General features: G+C 34.6%; 1 protein-coding gene across 1 annotated transcript in view; it reads left to right on the top strand.

The window, feature by feature from the left end:
- RapGAP1 (Rap GTPase activating protein 1) overlaps window positions 1-12331 on the top strand; it is a 223226-nt gene that overhangs the window by 54862 nt on the left and 156033 nt on the right. Inside the window, exon 2 of the mRNA XM_053755089.2 lies at window positions 4791-4954. Coding sequence (XP_053611064.1) covers window positions 4881-4954 — 74 coding nt within the window. The 5' untranslated portion in view covers window positions 4791-4880. The remainder of the gene's footprint in view (window positions 1-4790; window positions 4955-12331) is intronic.

The following is a 12331-nucleotide window of genomic DNA, read 5'->3' as shown; positions in this document are numbered from 1 at the left end:
GGGTGGTTTCTGTTAGTCATCGCGAACTGCGAGGAGACTAGACTCACTTTTCCTGCAATTGTTCTTTGCTTTCTATTTTTAATGGCAAAATACATACATTTTATATTACTTTATTTAATCCAACTGACCTATAGGGTTTGGATTTTCCACATCGCTTTATCTCTCATTACGATAAGCTTGACCGGATAGTTCACCCTGCTTCCAATGGTTGTAACTTTTTTAAACAACAAGATGTACCTGGCGACATTAATACTTATGTTAAAAATATTTTTTTGTAAAAAAAACTCATTATAAATATAGTACCATAACAAAAATAGTACATGAACATTTTATCACAAAACTTGTTATAATATATTCGACTGGTAGTGGGTGACGGATAAAAATTGTCTTATAAAAATAAGCATTAAATTTTATTTGCTGTTATTTATTTTCGCAAGGCTTCAAGGCGTAAACTTCAAATTTAGTGGAAATCATTTATTGGTATACCTTTTCTGTTTAATTATATATGGAATGAGCTCAAATTTAAATACTAAAAGATATGCAAATCCAATTAAAATTCCTTTATTTTTGTTACATTTTAATTTTTTATAAATGAATTCCTACCTGCAATGTTATTTTATTTTGTTAACGTATCTAGATAGTAAAAACTTACTTGTATTCATAACAAGACGACATAGGAACAGCGCTTGATTGATGAATATTTAATTTATTTACGAACATTTGTAATACAATATACAAGTCTTGATTATAAAAACTAGGGATTGTATTTAAATCTATTGATAATATAAATAACACAATACAACATTAAAACATGAAAGATATAGAAGTAAAAATTGATGAAAGTCTAAATCGCACAATCAAAGTTTTTTAGTTGGCGTTCGATAAATATATTAGTGAGTTCGTAGCTCTCAGGGGTCCTGCTCTTCACGGGAAAGGAAGTACTTGAGTGATATTGAGCCCTCACTCTCACTTTCTGGGCATTGAATGACCGAAGAAGGGTAATATTGACGTCCCTTTTTTATACGACTCCACAAAGTGGAAGTATTGTGTTTTTGAGCCCACGCATGTATTTATGTAGCTATGTCAATTTGACTATTCACCTTCATTTCTAAACAATTGATTGAGCTGATAAGCAAATATGATTTGCAGCATTGATTTGAAATTTTTTGTTTTCTTTTAAATAGACACAACAACATAAATCTATATTGTTACTACAATGTCTCAATAAATAAATACATAAATACTATATATATACTGTATACCTATTCGTGCCTTAGAAGATGTAATTTTTTAATTAACTCGTATCTTGAATCCTTACTTGCAATAGAAATTTTACACCAAGAATGGTATCAGGCGTTGAAGTTTTCTCGTTGATTTGAAAAGTTTCTTCCATCGTTAACCCATCTGAAACATGTTAAATTAAAGTTACCCAACATACAATTGGACAAGCCGATATGAAAACGGTTTTTACTAGCATACTTTTAATTTTAAGAAGTTTTTTGTTTCATTATTAAGCCAAAATACCCGTACAGACAAAAGAGGATTATATTGTAAATATAAAAATCTATTAAATATTGGGTTTTTATACTTATACATTATAAACACTTTTAATTTTAATTTATTCCACTTTTACCTAATATGTATAAGTACATCATACTACAACAAATAAAAAAAATGGTTTTTAATTACGTATATAGCTATACGTACTACCTCATTATGTACAAAATGGGTCAAAAACTACCACGAATCAAAAATCATAATGATAATTTCTACGAAACTAAACCTGCTTATTTTTCATTTGAAAATCCGTGTATCGTGTACCATATTATCTAGTAGTACATAAACTGCAAACTACGAAATATAACGGAATATATTACATATTCCGTTCTATGCAAGAATAAAAAATGTAAGCAACTTAAAATTTAAACTTAATTTTTCACATGACGTAGAAGTCCTTATTTCGTGAAATCTTGCGTAAAAATTACATTTTGCAAATAAAAACATATTCATTACCATATGCGCCACCGCACCACACCCAGGTGCAATTAATTATTTTGCTTTTAACTTGCCACTTCAGTACATCTGTGTTTCGGCGACTATTTGCCCTTCATCAAGAACATATTACTAAGTTCAACGAACTACCTTTTGTCATAAAAATAAATTTATGAGACATTAATCTCTATAATTAGTTTCATAAACTTTTAATATAAAATCAATATAAAGAGAATTTAATCGAGAAAGTTATGTTTGCAAAATATGTAACGAGACGTTTGGAAACCGTCAGTTCTGTTCTAGCAGATGACATGATGCGAGCAACTTCGGAGTGGGGAGTTTCTTAAATTTTTAGTTTAATTTTTATTGATATCAATCTAAGCTTAATTTTATTAATATTACTAATTATTATCATGTTGAAGCTACATGAATTTTTCAGAAACAATAGTAATTTAAAGTTTCTAGTACTGAATACTAGTAGTAGTACTGAGTACTAGTAGTAGTAATAGTAGTAGTTCTTTACTATGTACGTACATTATGTAGTACGATATTTGGATTGAACAGATAGTTGCTGTACCTCATTGTCCTCTATCTCTTATCTCCGCATGTTCCCAGTTGCATTCGGGGCTGCGAGGCCCGGGGCCAGTGTAAAATATAATCTAAATTTTTTGAAGATTCGGCTCAGATTTTCCTACCGGCCGGCTGCTTGATGTCAACCTTCCTTAGGAATGCTATTGTTGCCTACAGCTGCCTAGGCTATGAGTCCCTTAGTCGTCTTGTACGTCATCCACTTCCGGTGGATGTGGTACGAGGAGGGTATGGAGTGGTCCTACTGTAGGGCGGAACCACACGCCCTAATTACCTCAGCAACCATATGGTGCTAACTCAGGCGTGCTTCGGAATTATCATCATCAAACTTAGCTTTATTATTACTAAGATTGGCGTAATGTACTTTAAAAATATACTTTGTTCAAAAGACTGTACTGTTTTACAAAAGAGAAGTCAAATCTTCTACATCGGTGGGGTTGAGTGCTAGGCACTTCGCTTTCCACACCAAACAGCGCCAGCTGCTTGATTTTTGCTCGGTACTTTTGAGTACTTCACAACCTTCCAATCAGAAATGCGTCTCAGATCGCATTTACCGCGTAGACACGGACTCCTCCCACACAACAGCATCCAAAAATCTATATATACTTACAGACACAAAAATTCTACATTCGAGTTTTAGAAAGCGTAAAGAAAAAAATATAAACGTGGTCCATTTCTCGCCAGGTACCCAGAAAAGGGTCTTTTGTAAATAATAGACGAGTTTCGCGCAAGTTTTATGGCCTTTTGTTAATAGCGTCTAAACTAAACTACTCGGGTTTGTAGCGTCGGCGTCTATGAGTTTTGTCCACAAATGTATTGCTAAATTTCTTCGACTGCCACAAACGGGATTCACATGAAGTGAATACCTACTTTGTAAATAGATAGCACAAAAGCAGAGATGCGCACGCGTCCCGCACACTGCTGGTCCGCACACACATTTACTCAAACAGCCTGTCGGTTATTCAATACTTGATTACATACATGTAAGAATCATAATAACATTTACAATTATTCTGAAAATACGCCTTAAAATAGTTGTATTTATAAAAAGTCCCGTCCATTAGACAAAGTCGCCAATGCGAACAATCACCAATCGGCACGATGCGCACTTCAGTTAGTCAATCAATACCTTCCTAGTATTAGAAATGCGAAAATGTGTGAGGTATATTTGTTACTGTTTCACGCAAAATCTACAAGACGGATTGTTACGAAATTTGGTACACGGGTAGATTATAGGTACCTAACCTGGAATAACACAAACCCTATGTGTTATTTCAAGTTTTTATCCCAAAATTCCCACAGGAGCGAAGCCCCGGAAAACAGCAACTTAGATCTAATATATACATATTTTCAATGAAGACGTCTAAATACTACCATCTTACTTTGATTAGGATATGAAGCGCTAATAATATTTATAGGTAGTATTTGAAAATGGCATAACTTTGACCTAGCTCTTCTTCGTCACCGTCACAAATTTACTGGTAGGTAAACTATTCCAATTAATTAACGCTCAAAGTGGAAGTTGGAATTTTGTTATAACTTTCCATGAGTATAACTAATACTTCTTGGAAACTTGTCACTGGGAATTGTACAACTTTTATACAGATCGAGGTACCGCGCCCAAAGGAAGTAAATAATGGAAACTTTATTAAGACATTAAGTAATGAAATCCACTTACAAAATTATGGTAATATTCGGCCAAAAGTCACTTCCACGAATAACTTTGAAGAAATGCTCATAATATTTAAACATTTATTTAAATATTATGAGCATTTCTTCTAATTTACCTAATTAAGGTCAGCTGTCTATCAGCCACATGCCAGATATTTATCCTGGATTGGATACTTTATGCAAGTTCTTATTCTTTGAGTCCAGGAATCGTTGGAGTTCTTCGGCTCCTTTCGTAGTGCCACAAATTATATAAAACTAGCGGCTTTGCTCGGGTAAAAGCATAATAAAATATACACTTAAACCTTCCTTAAGAAAGACGCAGAAACGGCAGAGGACTTCGTTATAATATTTTAGGATCAGGATATTTCAGAATAATATGTACTATTTGCTATAGTACCTTTCATTATCAGTGGCGACACCTTTAGCTTCTATAATCAATATTTTATTTGGATCTGATATGGAGTAGATGACCTAATAAAAAAGGTTAACATTGCGAAACACAGTTTAGCAAAAATAAATTCCTGCTTTTTTTGTTTCAGATAAGCCCGTTACAGAGTATACCGGATTGGATAGTAATGTCATAGTGGAAACAAGTGAAGTGTAAAATTACTGTCATGTAATCGTCTACAATGCTAAAGATACAAATGTTAGATTCCATCGTCAGCAATGAAGCAGACGAGACCGAAAACCAGCAGCAGAATGGGTAAATATTTGAATACTTACTTTTGCTAAATAATGTTTTTTTTTATAATGTGAATGGTTTTCTCTAGAGACCACAACATGTATTTTTTAATAAGGGCGTGAAAATTTTTATTCAGGGCAGGCAAGGTGTTTGTGATACCCCTGGTGTTGCAGGCGTATAGGCTACGGTGACCACTTCCTATCAGGTGGACCGCATTCCTGTTTTGCTATATTCACGCATTATGGCATACATATATTGTACCTACATATTATTATATCACATTACTATTATAAGACTTTGACTTCACACGTGGAACAAAAACAAAACTGTAAAAAAGCGTAGCCACATGAAATATGTATAATATACCTACCCGGCAGTTAGAGGAAGCCCAAAAGCCGGTATCTGTCCCATTCGTCTCGTTTATTCTAGATTATTATTTATTCTAGCGGTCGGGTAAAACAATAATAAATGATACACCTAAACCTACCTCAGGAATCACACTATCTATTAGTGAAAACCGTCAAAAATTGTTTATCGAGTTCATGACGCGGTAGGAGCACTTATTTTTATAATATGTAAGAATGATATAAAATCATCACACTAAGGTTACGTTTCTCATTCTTCTCCGTTTCGCACTGTCATCAGCATTCTGAGTTGTCAAACCACACAATAATTACTATTGACTAAGTATAGTATTTTCATCAACCTACATTCTATTTTCACGTCTAGGTGGTATCGATTCTGGTTTCAGCGTCCGGGCGGCGCCGCAAGGCAAATAACTTTTTATAGGACATTAACTAGCTGTTTGTCATATTTGGCAGGTGTTCTTGCTGTTTAGGAGCTAATAGCTCTTGAGCTATCAGCCCATCTATCCTAAACAACATAGGATTCAATACAATTATGTCAAAATTAGATGAGACAGAACGTTATATGTATTTCTAGTATGTATTCTATTTCATAGATTATCTTTTAACAGCGTCAAGGGCAACGGGTTTTCTGTTCCCTTTGTTCAAGTTTGTTTCCTAATATGTATCTCTATAAAGAAGAAAAAATAAATTACTTTTTTCTTCTATTTTTGTCTGTGTATAGACAGTCTCCTTTGAGACTTCCTATTAAATAAGCCCTATGTACGCAAAAGAAAAGTAAGAATTAATATATCTTATTTTAAAACACTCACAACAAACAAACACATTCATAAAAAATATTTTTGTATTTTTTTATTCGCGTGCGGCCATTGTTGACCGGCCAATCTCTTGAGTTTAGCAGCTTGGAAAGCATTGTTTTAGATAAAATATTTCAATCCATGTCAGCGTCCAAGTAAGCCGATTCAATAAGAAAATAATCCAAGCTTACACAAACATTGTAACAGCGGCATATTTTAATCCGCGCGACTGTTGGCGGTCGTAAAAACTAAATGAAAACAAGTACGGAACTTTACGCGTCGCGACGCGACGTCGCGTCGCCGCCGCTCTGACCAGAGTTATGTTTACTTTCTTAGACCTCCCAAAATTTCATAATATTTATGCAAAATTATACTATTTATGCAAAAAAAAATTCGTGTTACGACTAGTGTTAACTAATGTATCAATTTTTATTTATTTTGGTGTTTAATGGAATATAAAAAGAGCACCTCTCGCCATTTGCTGACCGTTTGCTGTTAAAAATTTTGCTCAAAATAAACGTCATCTCGTAAATCGTTATTTTGATATCTTCAAATAGAAATTCAAAACGGGTCACATAGTATACTCAATGGTGGCTTCAGCAAGCAAATGAACGCTGAAAAACATTCGCTCAGCATCAGAAAGCACTTATCCGGGACTCCTTGTTATCATTATAAAACTTATGGATAACAGGGTACGCCGGACATAGTGCTGGAAGTTTATTAACACCAGCAACTTCCCAACTAGTCCCTTGAGTATACACGGACCCACAGTTTAAAAATATTTATAGCATTTCAATCAATAAATCTAAAAATTTCGCATGCGCGATTCAGAAAATTCAAACATTTCCAATAATGCAACACGATTTTACATATTGGTTTCAGCTTTATTTAATCTTACAAATCTCAAGTACAATAATTCGAAAAAATAAGAATTTATTTTCTTGTTAATTAATTATTCATGCGAGTTTCTTTGAAAAGAGCGATTGTTAATAATTTAGAAGATTCATAAAAATATTTCAGTTTCGCAGAATCTCCATTTTAAATGGACGATTATTACACAGAGTTCGAAATGTACTAAAATAGGTAACTTATTAATTTTGGTAGATATAATATATACATATAGAGGACAAAATGCAAATGATTTCAAATATGTTTTGGCTATAGATATATTATCACAAAACGGTTGGGCGAAATTTGGCTGATTCAGCATACATTACTAGTTTTTCATTACAGTAAATAAAAGCTCTCATACAAACTACGCAATGTTCATTCAATCGTGTCGGCATCTAGCTGTTTGAGTTCTACGATACGAGATGTAGCCGGTATTAAGGTTTGTCGTCTACCCACACTAAACAAAATGTCGATCTCAAATGGTCATGTTTTCAATATGGATCGGGTAAATATTACTGATGTCGATATTATAACACAAATTGACCTTAATTGTCTCATAAACGTGGCTGCGTTTTTCTAGTAAAGCACTCAATTTATTCTGAACTTACAATTAAATCAAACTAATTAGAGGCCATACATGAATTACGCAATTAACCAGTGTACCTCACTATTACCACTGTTACACAACGGTGCTCGTATTCCGTTCCAGGCGCAACCAGCTGTGAAATGTAACGTTAGATTAAGAGATCGCTCGTGTGTGTCTACACCTTTATGAAAATCTTTGTTATTTTTGCAGTCAAAAGAAAAATATCAAAATATTTTACAAAAGAATCTTACTAATATTATAAATGCAAAAGTTTGCGAGGATCTATGTACCTACCTTACCTATATGTGTGTGTATAAGTTAGTTATTCATTTGCGATAATGTACGTTGGTCGGATTCTTAATGAAATTTGGTACACGGGTAGAATATAATCTGGAATAACACGTAGGGTACTTTTTATCCCGAAATATCCACAGGAGCGAATCCCGCGGCGGGGCTACATAAATGCCTTCCTTAAACTATGAATGATATTGTATTCGTTTTATTTGCATTCTTACTTTCTTTGTGAATGTATTATTCTTAGATTTTATTCAAGTCGCCTAAAGCCATCAGACATAACTTTTCGCCTACCTACCAACATCTAGCGGCTCGTCCCGGCTTCGCCTGGGGGAAGAACATAATATTTATAGAACCTTGATTAGCGCATCAAAATCCGTGCAGTACATAGTTTTTGTGTTTTTCGCAAACAGACAGACAGACGCGGCAGAAATGGCAAGGAGTTTGTTTTATGATATGTACCATTTTCATTTAAGATTATCTTATCGGTGGAGTAACTTCCATGTTCGTCTACCTCAACCATCATTTCGATTCTTGTTTTTTTTTTAATTCAAGATTCAGTTTGCTTTATTCAGTATGCTTTTACAAGTCACAAGTTAAAAAGATGTGACATAAATAGTAAGTACAGTGACGCCCTGCAACCGGACCTATCTAGCAAAGTTTTGGGCAGCTAGATTCAATCTGTATAACCTGGTCTTTCCGCTTCTTTTAATTATTTGAATAGTATCTTTATTTATTAAATATATAGTTATACCTTTAGCAGGTAAGTTTATACCTTTTCTCACTGGATCGAGTTTTCGTGTGACCCAATTTCATATTCCGCTAACGAAGTTTTAGCAGCACAAGGATTTGTTTGCACTTAGTTCCGGGCGGGAGGTTTGTATTCCTTACCTGGCAACACTGGAGATATTATAATTTCGAAAAATGGGAATTATGTAAGTATAAAATACTTACGAATGAACTTTCATTAAAAATAATAAGTACCTAGTTCACCTGAATAGACGTAAGAGTGAAATCGATTATGATTATAACTTACGTAACTCCTAATTTTTAAAAATGCCGTAATACTAAAAATATATAAGGGTGGTTCTCAGAGCCTTTCGGCCGCGCTGTCATTACGATCCGTAAATTTTCTTGAGGAAGGTATCATTTCTAAAATCAATCTATACTGTTATTATAAAGAGGTATGCGTTTGTGTATTTGTGAGTTTGTATGTTTGAGGCGAGTAATTTCCGAAACTACCGAATCGATTAAAAAAAATCTTTCATCATTACATACATATAGGCTGTATTTTATCTCAAAATTCTCACGGGAGCGAAGCTCTGGGCAAAATCTAGTTTTTCATAAAATTGACATTACCACAGATTAATTATTTTGAAGTCAAGATAGATTGTAAAACGCAGTGCAATTGAGCAATGGGAACACGGTCTTAATTAATACTTCCAATGTTAAAGTAGGTAATAATCAAATAATTAATTTTAAAAATATGTGTATACAAATATTTTGATTTAGTGAAAGTAAGTTCACATGACATTTGTGCATATATGTCGGTTGTACTATCGCCAAACTCAGGCAGATGCCGATGCAAAGCATGGACAATATGAACATTGCGTACTTAGTTTATGTGAGAGCGTTTTATTTACAGCATCATTGCTGTAAATAAAAAGCCAGAAATGTATCCTCTAATCCGCCAATGTTCGGCAAACTGCTCCGCGATAATGTATAGGAGCCGGTATAGCCTATATTTTTATATTGATTTAAAAGAATAATTTATCAACGTTTGTGTTTACCCTATAATTCCTTTGTCACCTGCGACGACGGTATCTTGTCAAAACCATCCTCTTGTTACATCGTCACTTTTATCCCAAGGCTGTGAAATATCGCTTACAAGAAAATATATATAATTGTCCACTTCTCCTAGACCCCTGATGGAAAACAACAAAGGTATAAACGTAGTTCCACGCTACCGTTTGCGAGAACGACGCAGCTCAAATTATAATGGTGCTATTATAACAAGGCAAGTTCGTATTATTTGATACCAAGATAAGTTATCGGGCTAGGATGCGAATATCAAGATTCGAAGATCGATTTTAATAATTCGATTGTAGGTCCTATTTAGGTTTCCTGTTTCTGCGATATGTAGACTTCTCATATTGTTTAAAAATAGAAAAATTATGGAATTCAAAGAATAATTCGATGTAGTAAAAAAAGATAATTCGATGAAAACAAAAGGGAGGTTCATATATTTTTCTATTAAGGAACAATTTCATGAGATTTAGGATTAAAATAACCTAATTATGTTCATGTATAGGTTTAGGATTAAAATAACATAATTTATTCATGTTACATATAGTTTTTATTAGGCACCATCCGCCCGCCCGCTATATGTATAAGGCCTACGAATCGCGTTCAAGGAATAAAAACGTGCTACATGGTGTTTTTATACAAGATTTTGTACAAAAATGTCATTTTTGCCATAAGCTTTCATTTTCGTCAGAGAGATCATGTGGCATTTAACGCCTGACAAAAAAACCCATATCCGTGTGGTTGATGAGTTCCCTCGTTGGTCCTGGGTGTCATGCATATCATAATAAGTAATGCATTGCCTTGTACAACTGGAAGTAGGAGAAAAGACTTGATTACAGACAGACAAAAAACATCGAGATAGGTGAAACTATATCAAAGCTTGTAGGTAGATACTTATAGTTTCATTACTTTCCCAACTTGGCCCGGAAGTTAAATAGATCAGTGGCATTTGGCTCAAAGTTATATGCAAATATGTTTTGTTACTCTAAATCGAGTTTCGATGTCGATTCCGAAATTCATTGAAAAACTATTCGCAAATTTTCATTGACGAGTTCGCCTCGCCCACGGAGTCGTTAAAAGTCCACTCTAGTTTTAATTAAAAGTTCTGACAAAAGACAGCTTCAGCCGATACTCTACCTAATACCAACTTTTCGTAGATCATTTATTCGATAGGCATCGACAAATAGACAGACAACGTTTAAAATTTTTGCCAGTGTCAGTTAAAAAAGACTTTTAAAATGTTTTTCACACACAAGTTAATAATTAACCAGCGTACAGGTGCGTTCCTTCACCGGAGGCAGGTGGTGGTGGTCTATGAAAACTACTACACATTAATCAGATTGGTACCTATACAAACTCATGTGGCACGAGTAGGTTTCGAACCTGGGACCTTTTGATCCACAGGTGGGCGTCACCATCGCTTCCACCGATAGGTACCATCTATTTAAAATTAGTGCAATAGGATATTTGCTTGGACTTCCCTTCCCTATATCCATACTAATATTACAAAGAAAATATTTGTATTTTGTTTGTAATTAAATAAATTCAAAATTACTAGGTCGATTTTGATGAAATTTGGCACAAAATCTTCACGAGTAACATAGGCTTTTTTATTATAAGAGTTTACCCAAGCGAAGCTGGAGCGGGCCGCTAGTATGTAGATAAATAGATTCTACCCTCCCTCAAAACGCCGGTCTTTAGGTTGTTCAGAAACAATATACAAAATATTGGGCTATTGAGGAATATGCCACCCAATAAAAATTCCTGAAAGTTCTCCAGACGATGATTAAGTAAAACGTGATTAAAATACACAAAAAAGACCCCTTTCTCGGTCGCGACGAAATTATGTGGACATTAGACGTACGTCCAAGCACGTCAAAGCCACAACGTGCTGCGACGTCAGAATGGAGCGAAACGGAATAATGGGGCATAGCCGAACCTTGCGGATTCGGTATACATTGCTGGATTTTCATTGTGTGCGGCGATAGTGTGCAACCTACATTAGTTTGTTATTTATAACGCCATCTATTATTTACAACGGTTACTAAAAATATAAATTGATTAAATGTTAATAAAGCCGATAGATGTCGCTGTAAAACTCAATCATTATTTCTATATACACATGATAGATGGCATGCAAGTTGCTGAACTAGTATGCGCCGGCTATACACTCGCCGAACTCTGACAGATACGGACGCGAATGCATGAACATTGCATAATTTATTTGAGTAATTTTATTTACCGCAATGAAAAATCAGCAATATATGCCAAACTGGTCCGCGATAGTTTGAAACCGACATTAAGATTTATAATATTTATTTCAAAAGTACAAAGTAGGTAAGCACCTAAGTGTTTTGTAAAAAATACATTCATATTATTCAAGCAAAACAAAACTGCGACGCAAATGGCGATAGAAGGGCGGGCAGGATTCTTGGAACCCTTGCTCATTGCGGTAACAAATGATTATATAGGAAAAAAAGCAATCTTTATGTGACACACTATTCATTATAGTGAATTTCCGTTGTATTCCCGATTCGCCCATCTCCCCTGGCGTTCGTCTCTGGAGCATATCGTGTAATCGGGCCAAACAATGTTGAGTATAATTAGATGAAGCTAATTAGGTGACAGAGATAGTGTGTCAGTTGCCGGGAGAGCCTGG

Source organism: Plodia interpunctella, chromosome 14 (genome assembly GCF_027563975.2).
Source record: "Plodia interpunctella isolate USDA-ARS_2022_Savannah chromosome 14, ilPloInte3.2, whole genome shotgun sequence".
Taxonomy (NCBI): Eukaryota; Metazoa; Arthropoda; class Insecta; order Lepidoptera; family Pyralidae; genus Plodia; species Plodia interpunctella.
Note: the sequence above shows the minus strand (reverse complement) of the source record. Positions and strands in the feature narration are given on the sequence as shown.